The following is an 18,093-nucleotide window of genomic DNA, read 5'->3' as shown; positions in this document are numbered from 1 at the left end:
AAACGCAGCGTATATATATATAAAAAAAAAAAAAATAAATAAATGTCTTTATGATATTTTTTAACTGTCGACGGTAGTTAAAACTTTTAACGAATGTATATGCATGCTAGCAACAATAACTGGAATTTTCTATACATGTACTACCTACGGTAAACTTTAACACACACAAACACTACGATAACTACAACTTTTACCGGTAATTCAACACCTCTAAGATTAATTATAATTTTTTCTTTCACCTTTTTACACCGATGATAGTACAGGTACACCTATAGCGTCGTATTCATCTTAATACATTGTAATAATTCACACATTTGAAAAAAAAAACACAAGCTGTACCTATTACAACACTATTATACGACATAATATTATGCTGCTGCTGAAGTAATTAAATGTCATGTACCTGCAATTAAAATAGTGCCTAATGAGACGAGTAGCGACTAATCGAACATAATAATGTTCAACGAACATAATAATTCATAATAGTAAACGCATAATAATGTAAAACAATGTTAAAAACAATTTAGAAAAGTTACACATATTTTACAGGTATATGTAAAAATATGGTAATATGATCGTGAAATATATAATATTATTATACTACGTTTTTTTTCAAACTAGAACAATACATAAATATTTCATTATTTTACTCACAAATACATATATTATGCTATTTATATGTAATATATAAATAACCAATATCGGTTCATTAATTATTTATACTTAAATAGGTACCTTCAATTATTATAGGTGTTTCTCAGACAGAAAGAATTATAAATAATTCATAAATTTCATATAATATTAAAAGTTTGTATGTATTGCGTTTAGTGAAATCCTTCTATTCAATAACGCATGGTATTCTAATATATTCCCAAATAACAATATAATATGCTCTATTATTTTTCTTTTTTTTTACATGAACATTATTAATAGTCATAATAATTTGAAGTTATTAAATCGATTAAAAAAAAAATCGCATAGTGTATTATTGTACGCATTCTTGAAATAAAAAAGTAAACCATTAAAATATTAAACTTACTGAATTTCGGCCACTTTTTTGGTACTAGTTAATTTTTTCAATACTAGTAAATAATAGTATCGTATAATTGTTATAGGTTGTAAAATGTGCTTATAAAATCTTTAAAGTATAAAATGTTTAGATGAATATTTTAAAATGTATACCGTTTGTTGTCATATGACTATGTCATAAACACACATGCATTAAAATATCAAATCATAAATATTAATTTAAGTCTAAATTATGAAAATTTTTAACTTATTATTTATACAAATCTAAAAGAACTGTTATCCTCGAATTTTAAAAGTTTAATAACAGTACCATACAGTATAAGAATGTAACAAACATCTAAATTCAGTTAAGCGATATAAAAAGTTAACTTTGTATTATGTAATATGTAAGGTATTTAATACAAAATTAAAGAAATGAAGAAGTATACAAAATATAAAGCTATAATAATTTATTTATGTTATGTATAATATACAGTTAACATACATAGTTATTATCCGTGGTAATACGAATTCTACTGAAATTTAATTCATTAATAACGTTTGATATATTTTAATGAAAGTCAAAATCTTGGATTGTATAATTTAGTACTACATTTTTAGATCCTTATATTTGTTAATTTTAGTTTGAAAAATATGTACTCTTACTTTTTTGTTAAAGTTAAAGCTATTGAGAATAAAATACTTTTTTGAAAAAAAAAACACCCATATCCTTTTTAAATCGAAAGGACAATATTTTTTATATAATTTAAAAATATATAAGTCTAATACACCAATTGAGTGGAGTTGTCTAATAATCTAAATCCATGTTTTATTCGAATTTATGTATAATAAGTATATAGTACACTTCAGTTGTTAAACATTTTAAAGTTATAAATCAGTGGTACAAATTAATATTTTACAGTTTACTTCTAGAATTGGGCAGGTAGCCTAAGCTGCCGGTATCTTAGTATAGGATATATAACTGCATTCAGAATTCAATTATCAATTGAAATTGGCTTACCCATCAATTTATACTTATAAAAGGCAATGTATATGAGTGTAAGCGATTCACAACTAAATTGATCACAATCATGGTTCTGAAATGAGGTACATAGGTATGAATACATAAGAATGTGTACCTTGAAAGTAATTTAATTTTGTATTTTAAAGAGCGGTTCAAACAGGGACTTTTTAGTTGTTAGATTACGAAAAACGAATATTCTTTTTACTTTTACGGGGTTGCCTTTGGTTCATAGTTATAATAATAATATTGAACCTGTATTTTACTTTTGGTCAAAACTACCCAAATTATTGATATGTAAAATAATATTTAACGGAGTTTAAGAAAAGATAAATTTGACGAGATAAACATCATGCATTATTAGTTAATCAACAATATTTCCAAATATAAAATTGTGCATTTTATTGACAATTTTTCAGCATTTTATCGTAAACTATTGAATTATGATTTTTCTTATTCAAGTAAAGTCTGTGTTTAAGCTATTTATTGTCCAAAAAGTTATTTAAAAAAAAAATCCTATACAAATAGACACAAAGCTGACTAAATTTAAAGCTCAGAGTAAAAAATATAATATTATGTAAAGGTTACAATCAAAACATAAATATGAATTGTGTTTTATTTAAAAAAAACGTATTGACGCGTGTTAAAATTTAAATAAAATGAAAATATTATAATATAAAACTATTCATACTGTTATAATTTAAAACTCAACATTGGTTTCTATCGTAGGTACTACTGTGAAGAGGGGTGTAAGCCGAGCCCTCCCTATAGAACAGTCTAACCCCTTAAAAAACCTTTGTCAAATTTAAAATAAACATATTTAGTTCAAAAATGTAAAAATCGATGTAAGTGTTCTTTACACAACCAACAAAATTATATTTTTATAATTTATATTTTAGTTGTGTTTAAGATTCTATTCTATTTCAATATTTGCGTTTTATGGTTATCAAATAGTTAAGCTTTATTTAAGTAGTTTACATACATTTTCCTACAGATACTACAGACTAGTAAGTTATCATCATTGTTGTGCAATAAAATATACACTTAAAATACAGATATCGTGTAATAAATATATAATTTTTTTTATAAATAAAAAAGGGTTTTTAAATTTCTTCAAAAACGCGAGTATATGCCATTAATGATGTCGTTATTTCAACGGTTGTACGTAAAAAGTTTGTAAATAATGTAATGGTATTGCTTGAATGTGCGTTTGAACCATTAACTTTCGTGATCATTTTTCTTAAAATGACTATTCTCAAACTGTTTATGTTTCAAACTTTTTTAACGTTCGATACTTTTACATCGGATACAATTATTTTCATGAATTACGTAAACTAAAAAATAATCTCGTACAATATCAGCTTTTATTTGCGAGAGTCAAGATTAGGAAAATTACTATTCTGCTTTATTTCTGTACGTAAATGTCTCGAAAATAATACTAATATCTTCTATGTATTATTGTTGTATCTTAAATATATTTTTGATTATTTTGAAAACCAATTTTATTTTATTCGGAAATCTAGTGAGAAAATATTTTGAATTACTTCATTCATTACTTTATTTAGTGACATTTTGAATAGGTACGGGAATTCGTTTAGTATGAATAGTGGTTAGAACTTGAACTATTATAGTTTTAAATTTAAACTGTATTTAAGTATTTTCGAAATGCAAACAAAAATATATAAACTTTATTTTTTTGCTAAATACATAATAGTAAATACCCACAATAGAATAAATGTTTTTTTATCATCTAATTCCAACTAACTAAAATAATACGGTTTTAAGCAATAATCTCGATTAAAGTAGTTTCAACGAATTAAAATCCTTTTTCGGATTTTTCTCATAAACAGCTTATTATCAATAATTGTATGATTATAAAGTTCGTTTCATTTTTACCTTTCTTAATACTTATATTGTCCACGAAAGTAAACGTACTAATATGAAAATAATACGTAAATAATACGAAAAGCCCGAAAGAAAAGTAAAAAATAAAAATAAAAAAATAAAATAAAACAGTAATTAAATGTTATTATAGTTAATCATGAATAAAATAATTTTAATTAATTTAATTGCGTCAACTATGACAAAAACATAGCCGAACCACAATTAATTAATTTACTTTCGGTCCATGTTTTTTTTGTTGGTAAAAATAAACGGATGAACGTGTCATGAAATTTGTATTTCTTAATTCTAGGAATACCGATGCTACGTAATAATACTATATCAAAAGGATAAGTAATACTATTATCGTAGAAGTTTACCTGGTGTGATGAACAGCAATACGAACAGCAGAATGGATGTCCAAAGTTTTCGGGATTTCCACATCGTCTGCAACTCAGCTGCGGCTGGTTGATCCATCTCGTCGACGACTCTTTGGGCAGTTTTAGATCTCTTGAACGGCTGCTTGCGGTATTTCTTTACCATACATAAATTAGGTACCAACTCGTATGACGTACTCTCGTTTTCGTAGAGTTAGAAAATTGGTGAGTTCCGCACGAATTTAGTGAATTTGAGTGACGGCGTTGAAGTAGGTACACACGCGAGCGCGATGTTACTGCAATGTTTCTATTGTATAGGCAGCGACGAGCGTACGCGAAGTTTACATCAAACAAAAAATGAAAACGTTTAAGAACGGGGGGAAAAAAACGGGGAAAAATTAAAAAAAAAAAAAAAACTGGGAGATGTCGAAAAAAATTCGCGCGATCGAAGAAGGGGGGCACTCGAAGGGGGATCGCACAGATCGTCTGAACGCGGGCCGATGACAACTCACAACGTAAAGATTGTTTTTTTTTTCTCTCTTAAATTTTCAACGATATAATATGTTTTTCGTTAATCGCAATCACACTCTACACCGCTGAAACGTACATGTACCTTATCAGGTAGGTATGTATTACTGTTGTTATTATTGCCGAGGTGTTATGCCAACAAAGCGTTTCTGCCGACTAGGACGTTTTCCATTTTCCGAGATGAACCGAAGTAGCGACAACGACAACGATACAACAATATAATAATATTATTTTATATCGTCGTAGATAACGCACGTGCGCCTGGTGGAGCGGCGTCGACGGGCAGAAAGCGACCTGGTGCAATGTATTACGCGGCAATACTGAAAACGGCGTGTGTACGGTGCTTCGAGCGGGGGGCGGCCTGTCGCGGAGACGATCCAACGAGTATAAAACGAGTGCGGCCCAACCGACGGCGGTGGCGGCGGCGACGACGACGACGATCGCGTACGTTAGCTCTCTCTGACGGCCAACGCCGCCACCGCCGCCGCCGTGGATGCTGTTCGGACGACGGTCGCGTATTATTACCGTAGGTGCATAATGTTATATAATATTATACGGTGGTCAGAAACGCCGCATTACATAGAAAAGGACCGAATACAGGCGAACGAAATTAATTGATTTCGAATTTTTCCGAGACACACAATACTATAACGTCGTCATATAATATCGGCCGTAATGCATGTAGGTACCTACATGAATATTATATTATTTACGGCTAGGCACGGTTAAATTTGAACGCGACCGAGTTTGTGCTCTTACTGTTAAATTTAAAAAAAATAAATAAAAAGCAATTTAAACTTTGAAGGAAGTTTTTTTTTTATTTATACCTACCTATTATTATTCACTTGTCTTCCCCCCCCCCCCTGCACCCCGAAAACTATTATTGTTCGTGAAAGTGTGCAATACCCGAACAAAAAATGATTTGGCTGCATTTATTTCTATTGAACGGGGACAAATGTAAAAGAAAAATATATAGGTACCCCATACATTTATAATATTCTCTTACCACGAACGTCATCGTCGTCGGTACTGCAGTAAGTGTAGGTATAACTCGACTTCCGATTTGCAATATAGACCTATACGATAACACTATAATAATGTCGCATCCCATTTCATATTTTAGAAATAACACCTATATAGGTAATTGAAAACCCCGACCTGCGATGCGATTAGGATACTCCCAAAAAGGTATTCCGGAAAAAATCCAGGACGAAGTAATTAGTATTGCACATTTTGTTCGTGTTTAGATATTTGGGACGCTACCGTTAGCAGCAAATTTATCTTAGTTATCATGTTCTCTGGTTATACTCATGATGGTATTTCTATAAGATCCTGACTTTGTAATTATACTGGATCCTATTTTTATACTTTACGTAAATAATTTACTATTTTAAACAATTTAAAATTATTTGGCAACAATGCTATTTTTTATTTTTATTTTTATTTTTTTAATATGCATTTGAAATATATATTGTTTTTTTATAGGTCAGTGAATAAAGTCGGAGTAAATAATTTATTTTAAATTACACGTTATCACGTGATCACTGATAATTAAAAAAAAATAATGAACCGTTCAATTATTATTATAAAATTTAAAATAAACAAAATATTCAAAACAAAGAATATGTATAGTTAACTAAACAATAAATCGTTAAAATCAATCATAGCATAGAAATAATAATAACAAAAAAAAAATAAAAAAATTATTAATTAAAAAAAAAAATATGATTTAAGCGTTAAAATAATATGTATAACATGAACACGTGATATAAATATTACTAAAAGCATTTCAGTGGGCGTATACTACAGATAATAAAAGGAATTTACTGATTATAATACTGTGATAAAGATGCTGACATTACTAGACGTTATAAACGATCTGACAAGGGCGAGTTTGTTTTCAACGTGTTTACCGAATGTGACAGTCAGTTCCTATTATTTTATATACTTATCATAAAAAGATATTTACCTAACGTTTTTAATATTAATGGTACCTATACTATCGCTTATCGCTAATCGCCATTGTATGTTTTCATAAGGTTATACAAACAAAAATCTGTTGGCGTACGACGTGCTGGTACATCAAAATTTTTTAGTTGGTATTTTGTTCATAATAGCATATTTTATTTTTGTCACTTTATTTGGTAGAAGGCTTGTAAAGTTCAACAGTATTGGTACTATATTATATGACTTCGCTACTGTAAAAAATATCATGACGAGGACAAGTGTTGTGGAAAATTATAATCGTATTGTCGGTGTTTAAAAAAAAAAATAAAAAAAATATCGATGGATCGCATTTTTTTTTTTTTTGTTGGTCGAATAGGTGGGCATAAAAAGTTTCAATATGACAGTATATTATGCGTTCATGACTATGCCGCGTCGATTACGCCTGGCGCAAAGGTGGTGGTGCACAAACTGACAAACGAAATATTATATTAAATTGTTTTTTTTTTTTTTTTAATATCTATTGGAATTCAATTACCTATTCCGTACATCATAATGCATATCGCGTAGTATTTAGCTTCGGCTTCACTATACATATATACGACATTACCTTTTGCATAATCATAAACAACTATATTATGTTGCATGCGTCCTCTCGAATAATTCGATCGGAAAGCCGTTGACAGGCTGATATTATATTGAAAATATGTATATTAGTAATATTTGAGTTGATACCAGAAAAATATTATGCAAAAAAAAATTTGATATTTTTATTTGTTGAATTGTGTTTTATACGCATATACTATACATATTATTATGTTTATTTTAGATATTGCATAACGGCCAGACTGAGCCGACTGGCTGCATTCATTGTTGATTATATTACATCCTATCCGTCACGAGGTCTTGTGTGTGGGTTTTCGAATCGGGTAGACGGTTTCAAAAAAAAAAAAAATGCGAATCGTCATAATAACAGGTGGAGAACATCCATCATAGAATTTTACAAAATAAAACCGGTCATTTCAAGTAATACGTACCTATATTATTATTGCATTAGTCCACTGAACAACAAACTTTTGCAATAAAATAGTAATTTTTCATTGCGGAAATTCACACTCAACACAATTTGTTTTAAAATTAAATAATACTTAAATGTTGCTGACATAAATTGTGTCAATATCTCCAATGATGTTTTACCGCCTTGCAGCACTCATGTTTAAATATTATATTTAATTATTATAATATTTTATTATTATAAAGTTATATATAAAAAATAAAAGTATAGATACCTATAGTTTAACGGATATATTATTATTATTAATCGTCGAGTGTATATTTTATTATTATAATTAACAATTTCTGAATATGCGTATAAAACGACCGAACAATATTTTACGTTTAAATTTTACAAATGATATGATATCGGTTATACATATCATACGTTATTTACTCTTATACAAGTTTGTATTTAATTTCACCAGATATACTCAGCAAATTTTTAATAAGATTTTTTACAAATATAGCTGTTATTGATACTATAAACTGCAATACAACATTAAATATAGCGTACCACATATTTTAAAACCTTTCGAAAATCACGATTATTTTTATAAATAGGTAGATATTACAAGATCGAAAACATAAATACACTAGGTACTATATAATATGAAAATACTAAACACTGAACTTCACTCGTATCATCATAATTTCACATTAATAATAGTTTTCAAGTATAATTTCACTCTTAACTGGTCAATTATTGATAATCTCTATTCGCTATTATAATATATTATGTATTATTTTTTCGTTTTAGCCCCTGGCCGTGTATGTTTTAATAAAGTACTCAAACGGTACAGCACATCCGGACATGGGTAGAGTAATAATATGATCAAATTCGAATTTCATAAAACATTAAATATGAATGAACTACGAATGTCATGAGAAAGTCTTGAATATTGGTAATAATTTTTGTTTTTAGTTATTTTTTTTTATGAAAATAACAATTACAATATTTATGACTTACACATTTTACTAAGTATACAATAATTATAAATTTTTAACAGTATAAAAAATAAATCATAGCACTCATAAAATCATGCAAATAAAATGATGATTAATTTTATAAATGAAGAATTAATACGAAAGAAAAAATGAACAAGCTATTGAAAAATATCTGTACACAAACAAATAAATTATAACAATCGTTTTAAACGATACATCTTATTATACTAATATCTACCTCATTTATGGTTTTGAATTAGTTATATATGAATAACATTATCGACTTTCAAAATCAATATATTTAAAATAATTGTATTATTTTTTAAACAAACATTAAAACAGTTTTTAATTTGTCACTGATACATCAAAAAACACATATGCAACATCAAAATATCAACAATGAAAATAATTTTATTGAAAAATATAATTTATAATATTAAACTGTATACAATACAACTAATATAAAAAAGTTTTTTTTGAGTTGACATTTATTTAATCGGTGTCACACCTTTTTTATTTTACGCGAATCTAACCATAAGTAATTACGTTATGTATGTCATAGATACTCGAATGTGAAATAAAAAATGTATTACAATTGTGGTTTTTTATTGAAATTTAATTATCATCAATATGTGCTTTGGAGTAACAAAACAATAAGAAATATCGACTTAAATATAAAGTGATCATTATTGATATTATTGAATATTTTAATAAAATAATAAAAAATATAAAAAAAGTGTTCAAACTAAATTCCATAATAGCATTAATTATGTATAATATATTATAAATTATAAGATAACTGACAAAAATCCAAAAGATTGCATAGAAATCCATGCTGTAACTTATAACAGTATAATATAATCAATGATTGCAATCAAAATAAAGTAAGATGGATACACATTATATTTTAGTTTACTTTGATTAACAAAACATATTATGAATACGCATTTCACCTAAAATAATCATCGTTCGTATTTTATACTCCAATCGATAAAATAGTATTGTCAGTAAGTTTTATTGAGACGTTAAAAAATCTAGAGCCGACACCCCACAAGAGATTCAAAAATCTTCTTCCCCCTCCCGTCATTCAATAAATGTTGAAAAATATCCTCAAAACCGGCTTTTAAAATTACACGCGAACCATAATATTACAGAGTGCTAAAATTCGAATGTTGATAAATCATAAATCTTCATTACAATTATTTGCAGTTGAGAAAGACGCAATGGCCTGTGGATTTTTTTTAGCCCCCTTACCCGTTTATATTTTATATACCACATGTGGTGTGGGGACATTGAGAAGAAAAAACAATCTTTCACGATATTATTGCGCACTTTACGGCCGTTGATATTTTATTTCACTTGCCCGCATTATATTGTACCTATATACAGAGTAAATTTTGCATTAGTATAAAACTATAGTTATTTTTAAAAGCATTGTAGTATAAAAAATATTTTTCATCGAAGTCCAAAATCGTAAATATAAACAACATCTAGTTGGAAAAACAATTATTTCAAACTATCTTTTATCTTCATTATTTTTTAAGTTATTAATTTTTAAAAGACAGCATATATACTTTTATTCTTTAATTCATAAATTGAAATAAGAATATTTCAGAGCAAACGAGTATTTACCTTTATGAGAACCAACCTGTATACTGCTTTAATAATTATAGCTGTTCATATCGGTTAGTTCGACTAGAGCAGTCAACAATGGATAGTTTTTTGTTTTATCAACCATAGGTTAGGTATTCACTTAAATTATTATTGAATGATTTATATTATTATATAAACGATATATGTATATATTTTTTTTTGTCGTTAAATAAAACAAAACGATACTCTATATAATATTACGACTATGCATAATAATATTTATTTCTGATAAATAGAAAATATATTATAACTATATAATATTATAATCAAAGTATGATCTAGCTACTAAATACTATATCTAAGTGATGGTCTAACCTAATTTCGTGTTTAACATTTCCTAAGAAAAATGTCAAAGCTCCATGCCATTTATCATGAACTTAATAATTATTTATATGTCGTTTCTTAAGTTAGTTTTTAAAGTGTTATAGAAATTTAGTTTGTAATGTTCTAAAAATGTCCAATGCTGCGGTTTACAAAATTACTTTCTTACGGTCCATTAAAAATCTGATAATATTTTAGCGTCAAAATAATTATCCATTTGTATTATATACTGTAAATTTAATGTTAAAAAGAAATTCTAATTCAAATATGTCAACTTTTTATTGTGACATAAAATTTTACAAAGTAATAAATGTAATTGATTTAAAAAAAAAAATGCATTACTGTATTATACTTTTGTGTGATCGACTATAGGTATTTCTGACATGTATAATGTATTATGTTTAATCTATACATTTAAAAAAAAAAAAACAAATAATCTAATAATTTATAATTTATAAATATGGACATCTACTGACCTGAAGGTTTATTGCTCTAATTGTCTATTTGTTGTAAAACAAATGAAATAATTCTCTTGTTGTCTCGTTAATTTTGTTAATAACTTGAAGCATACACAATTATTAAAAATTTTATTAACTTTATATTATATGAGTTATAAATCAAATAATATCACATATTAAATTATAATGTATAATATTTACACAAAAAACCCTGTTTGAATATAGTTCGATAGCTATGTCCATAATATTTTTAGTACCTTCCTACACAGCTAGTATAATAAAATATAATAGTAAATCATAACTTTTACCTTTACGCCATATTTTAAGTATTTGACCAATATTACAATCTAATATTTACGGATTCAGCGATAAATTGTATTTTAATATTTATTTGATTCTAATATGCAAAATCCCGGATTTAATATATTTTAATGTCCCATTGTATCGGATTCTATAATAATATAAGCAACCTACCTTGCTCGGCTAACCGGACAGTGAGTTCCGGTTACTGACGTATACGGGTCCCAGTCCGTATTTAAATTGTCCGGATCGTTCGCAATTGGTTGACATCAATCATTGTGAGATGGTCGTCGACTTCTAATCTTGAAGAAACTTAACTCGAAAAATAAGATAAAGCTAAATTACGTTGCCAGTGGGGATTCTCCAAAGTCCAACTACCTATATAAAATGACGATATTATAAACCAGATTTTTAATATTCAAACAAAATAGATTGCTCGGCACTGTAGTTGTTTTAAAACGCAAAATGAAATTTTAAGGGTTACTTTTCAAAGAAAGTGGTTTGTGTTATTCATGTAGAAAAAATTGAAACGTTTACAACATAATACACGGCGTTCGCCAGGGTTAGATAGTGAAACGCAACGAACCATAAAAAATATATTATAATACTTAAGGACGAGTTTTGTGAAACGGAAATTTTAATCATTTTCGTAATATTATTGACATGTTATTACATCGTATACGTTTTAGAAAAGTAGTCGTATTCAAACGTTTGTTGTTTGGTTTTGGTTTTTTATTTATTTATATTATATTCATCATCAAAGTTAAAGCCGTGGATTAAAATATTATAATTTATGCGAAAGTACGAGCTAAATAAGTATTATGTTTGGCATTTCGAATATCTGGAAAACCTTTTAACAGTGTTCCAAAAGTAATATAATTAACCATATACATACTGAATTAATATACTCCCATTATTTTTAAAATATGTTTATTACAATATTGCGCTTTAGTATCAATATTATATTAAAAGTATACTTGTTGTATATAATTCATATCAATTTATTATTATTTTATATTTACGCATACAAATAACCTTCAAATACAACAGTACTATAATATAATACGTTACACAATATACATATCATTCTTTAAATAAAAACAAATGCAATTAATTTATATTTTAATAAAAAAGGTATCTTATTGTTTTACTAAGATATTGTTATTCGTTTTTTTTTATTCCTGTCAAATATTGATTAATGTTTCTGAACCTGGGGTATACTGCAGATTTTATAGCCGTTATTAAAATTTAGTCTTTATTAATCCATTGTAAACGATGCGATTACTATAGGACGTCTATAAGTGTAGGTAAAACTAATATTTCAAAACACTAAGGTACCTAAGGGGTATTTCGCTTTGGATATGCAAATTGCGAATCGCCGTTGATTAAATTTACCTATTATTTCCCTCAAACGTTGATGGTAAAAATAATTGGATATAAATTTAGAGTTCATACTCCTGTTAGTGTTTCATATAATATTCTAAGATTTAAAATAAGTTATTATCCAAAGATTGGAAGATATCCATGTAACAATTTAAACGATAGTTTGGTTTTGACAGCTGTCAAAAGAACAATTCGTTTTAGAAACTTATACAACTCAACTCTAGACGGGAATAGCAAGAAAAAGTTATGTCCAAAACGTACCAGAAACTAATGTATATACATTCAGAAAACTTATAAATTACATTTGAATTAGTATCGAATATTGGTCGAATCAAAGTTGTAATATTAATATATACTTTAACAGTCAGTGTAATATATATGATATTTTTATTTAAGATTTTGATCGGAAGCATGAAAACTTTTGGTTTTAAAACTACACATTTTTGAAATCGTTTTTCCAGCTCTATCAAAGGTTTGATTTTTAAGAACTATATTAAACATTGTATCCTCGCAACGTCCTTATTTTTTATAATAAATATATGAAACAGTATAGGTAGGTAGGTGTAATTGAAATTTTTATTAAATAACTTGGTTTGCAATTTCAAACTCGTTTTTGTTTTTAAAACAAAATAAATTTGAAAATTTGGATGTAATTGTTTCAATAAGACCAAATCAAAGTATTAAAGTAAGTGTATTTGAAATTGGTATAAATAAGTATTAATATTTAATTATTTTATAACTGATCAAAAATAAATAATATTCAGTAGTTCTACAACTGCAGTTATTATGATAGCTACGACACTATTTGTTAGTGAAACACTATATGCATACTTTTTTATTTTCCTCAAACATGATATCATACAGCTTTACATTAAAAAAATATTCTATGTAAGTACACTACGAGCTACAGTGGGTTAATAATACAAGAACAATGATTTTTATTTCAATTACTTTATTTTGAGTTCTTTCCATAGATATCATAATTTCTTATTAGTTAGCATACACTATACCTCTAAATGTATTATATTGATATTCATTCTATTTTATTTTCAACATTAACTTTGATACCCGAATTCTATAAATAAATGCAATCTTCGAGTATGTTTTGCTATTTAAATACAGTAACTTACTATAAAAAGTAATATATTATTATACTTTATACATAAATAAATACTGAATTATTATTTTACAGATCCTGTGATACATTTATATGTGAAAATATCAGACTACAGTTCTTTGTTCATGATTCAAATTTATTTGATATTCATAACTAAAATAAATTTCAAGATTACAATATTGAAAATTAAAAATGTCTATTAAATATTGTTTTTAATTTTTTTGTTGTTAAAATATTTATTAATAGCAAGACCAAAATGCTATTAATAAAAGACGACATACATTTTTCAAGTATTACGTTATTGAATATTTTAGAGCGAGTAAGTGAATTAACCTTAAATTTAGTTTTAATAATGTTGTTCAAATAATAATGATCCACTTATCAACCACACATCAAGATTTTGTTAAAGCAGTATTCAAAACGTTTGACGAACATTTCTTCAAATTAAGTTTCTCATAATATATACCTACTCTTAATATGTGTTCAAATCAAAATGAACAGAAAACCCTTACAAACGTTGTCGAGCTATTTTTCCAAAATTACTAAGAAAAAAAACCATTTATCGTTGAATAACCTTCAATTTCCACTCTTTTCATAGAATTTCAAATTAGTTTAAACACATCATGTTATCATATTATAGGTTAATTCGAAGCCATGATAAAAATAAAATAAATTGAAATACACAGAAACGAATGCACATACAAATATAACTTATAATAAATATACATACATAGACTTATATATTATATTTATACTAGTACAAAATCCATGTTAAAATGAAATCCCGACCATAATACTGAACTATAATGGTAAGCCATTGTTTGATATTTGGACAGCCATTAGGGTTGACTTTATTTTTTAAGTTTCTTACGTATGCATTTAAACCAGGAACGCCTAGATAAAATAAATAATTATTACAATTTTAAATACGTATTTAAAAAAAAAAATCGTTCTATCTTATTTTACTTTCAAATAGATGTCATATATATCATTGTACTAATAATCATGGATGAAATTAAAATTGTTTGCTTATTGCGCTTTAGAATATATTGATAATTTATTTTGTATATTTCTATCTAATATAAAATTACTGCATTCGTGATATTTATTCTTGAGCACGATTAATGTCAATAGAGATTTGAGAAACTGTAATGAAAATAAAATAATGAAAAAATCTTACCAATCAAATGCTCTAAGAATTCGGTGTTAAACATTCATGTTTAATTTAAAAGTATTGATCATTTTTAAACGTTATGTTCGTTATTTATAGGAGTTTTCCAATATCTAATTCATTTTATCGAATTTTGTATTAAATTATGGTAGCAAAAAAATATTTTATAATTCTACTAAAAAGAAACAAAATATGGTACCGAACCTATTTTTTATTTCGTTTGAATCACGTTTTAATAAAATATTTTCGATTGCCCTTCTTGGCTATCCGATTTTGACCCTGGATTATTAATAAAATATTTAAAGGAATGTTTTATCCATAAGATGGTCTAAAAAAAACATATTATGGTAAGGTAGGTTAAAGTTTCTCAAGATAGTTGTCAGGTATAAATAAACCCATTAAGAGCATGTACTTTTTGTAAAACAATTTTCAATTGGCATTTTTAGATTTATTTTAAATAAGGGTTTTTGAAATGGTTTTTAATTGGCACGTTTAATTTGATACTAAACTTAATTGAAACTTTAAAAAAAATAGTAAATATTCACTCAAATTCTAATTTAAATACATATAAATTTTCATAATATTTACGCTAATATTATTTGCATGATAAATGGTGGTTTCTCGTTTAAAAAGTCATAGTATTATAAATTATAAGTATTTTAAAATATAGTCTTTAGTATAACTAACAATCAGAATTTTAATAATTCATAATTAAAGAAAAAATCAATGGCGTAATGCGAAATCATCCAACACCTATAGTACAGGCAAATATATTTTATTATAGTACGACTACCGATTATAAATAAAAAACAGACAGACCATATTATGATTTCCAAATTCAATATGATATTAGAGAAAATAAAAATGTGAAAACCCGTGAAATATATTATATTTGTTTTTATAATGTCAATAGTACGTTATTTTAAGAACAAAAATAATATGTTTAATAAATACATTTTTAAAATCTTATTTTGAAATGTTTATTCAGTTTTACGCACGTAGGTAGTATTTAACTATATCTAAATTCAGGAAATGGGAAATTATTATTTAATTGATAATTTAATTTTCATAGAATATAATATTAATATAGTTAATTTATATGATATTCTATTGTAAGTTTACAATTAGATTTCTATTAGCTGTAATTAAATTAAAATTTTTTGATGACCATATGGTTATACTTTATATAATAATAATTTCTAATGATAAATTCCGTAAAATAAATTTTATCTTTTATATTAAATATTTTATTTAAAATAAAATAAATCTATTTATAGAAATATAATATTTTAAACCATGTTTGAATTTTATATACTCTATAATTTTCCAAAAGAAATAATTGGTAGTTTTTTTTTCTATAAAATTGAAAGTACCATAAGCCACTAAAAAAACATCCACTCAAATCGTTTTAGAATGCGATAAAAATCATTTAACAGTTTAATAACTCGCCTTTTACACACCATTTCAAGATATATACTGCGAAAATGGTTCTTTACCTGCAAACGTGAGAAGTATGTATGTCCATATTTTAATTATTTTTAAACATGAATTACCACATAAAAAACACGCACAAACTAATCTTAAAAACAAAAATAATAAAAAAATACTGGGGATATATTTTGTAAAAACAATAAATTGCACCATAATTTAAAAGCATAATTTTATTTTCTGTGTGGGTTTTAAATTATAGATAGAAAATTCTACCTACACATGATAGTTATGCCTACTTCGGATTGGTAATTCTATTTTCTTTTAGCAACTAGCGAAGAAAAAAAGACTGAAACTTAACACTAATTGCAAAATGAATATAAGTATATACGGTCTTGTTATCATTGCTATAGATTATTCTTTATATTTATAAAATAATGAGTACCTACTTGACATCTATATTAAGTCTTATTAAAACTCTGAAAAATTGAGTTTTTTCTTACATTTGTTTTTTGTCAGTACACTTGCTTTGTCTGTTGAAAAGAGATGTGGTCCATGAACCAGAGCTTAATAATAAATGTATAATATTTTAATACACATTTTTAAAACGATCATAATTTACAATCATAAAACACAAAAGTAATTTAGTCTATACCTGACTAATAATAAGGATACATTTTGGAAAATTATGAATTATATTATAATTATATCTTATTATCTACACTGTTATTATAAAGAGGAAAGATTTGATTCTTTGTATGTATTTAATTGGCTCTGAAACTACTAAAGCGATTTAAATGAAATTTGGTACATAGAAAGTTTATACACTGAGAAAGGATATAGGCTACTTTAAAAAGTGATAGGATCAACCCCGGGAGGTGTTCAAATAGACATTTTGAGATTTACGATGGAAATTTTAGTTATTTGATATTTTATAGTTCAGTTGCTATTAGTGACAATAATAATAATAATTAGCTTGAAATAAATTATTATCTCTGAATTTGTTATTATTATTATTAATTATTTGTTTCTATAGCGATTTATGAATCCACAGTCCAAACAATGCATTACATTGCCAATAAATTTCTGTTAAATAACAACAAAGACCAATGAGTTAATTGACAAAGTTTTTCTAAATCTACCACTGCGAAATTATAGAAACCATTTCGATTCATTACGATATCGATGGATTGATATGTTGTCGTGTCGCCTGGAATTTTGTTTATAATGGAGAAATTAATTGTATTTAAATCATGATTTTTGGTTTAAAGTTCAAACGTTTTCAGTTTTCGGTGCGAGTCGCCTTTACGACAACCATCGACAATCTCTAAAAGCGTGTGGACTGAATTTGACAAATCCATGCTTCTCAAGCGGACAGTTGTATGTGGTATGCTCACAAGTCGGGAAAGGAAACATTCAGATTTATTTGTGTACGCACCAGAAGAAAGGAAAAAAATATTGTGTATCCAAAAGCACTTCAATAAATATCATTTAATTGAATA

General features: G+C 26.5%; 1 protein-coding gene across 3 annotated transcripts in view; it reads right to left on the bottom strand.

Moving 5' to 3' along the window:
- Nucleotides 1-5,215, bottom strand: part of LOC114126340 (neurotrimin-like) — a 168,711-nt gene extending 163,496 nt beyond the window's left edge. For all 3 annotated transcript variants that reach the window (XM_050207818.1, XM_050207821.1, XM_050207820.1), the window contains exon 1: nt 4,291-5,215. In XM_050207818.1, coding sequence (XP_050063775.1) covers nt 4,291-4,453 — 163 coding nt within the window. In that variant the 5' untranslated portion in view covers nt 4,454-5,215. The remainder of the gene's footprint in view (nt 1-4,290) is intronic.
- Nucleotides 5,216-18,093: the final 12,878 nt, after the last annotated feature.

Source organism: Aphis gossypii, chromosome X (assembly GCF_020184175.1).
Source record: "Aphis gossypii isolate Hap1 chromosome X, ASM2018417v2, whole genome shotgun sequence".
In the NCBI taxonomy this organism is placed as follows: domain Eukaryota; kingdom Metazoa; phylum Arthropoda; class Insecta; order Hemiptera; family Aphididae; genus Aphis; species Aphis gossypii.
Note: the sequence above shows the minus strand (reverse complement) of the source record. Positions and strands in the feature narration are given on the sequence as shown.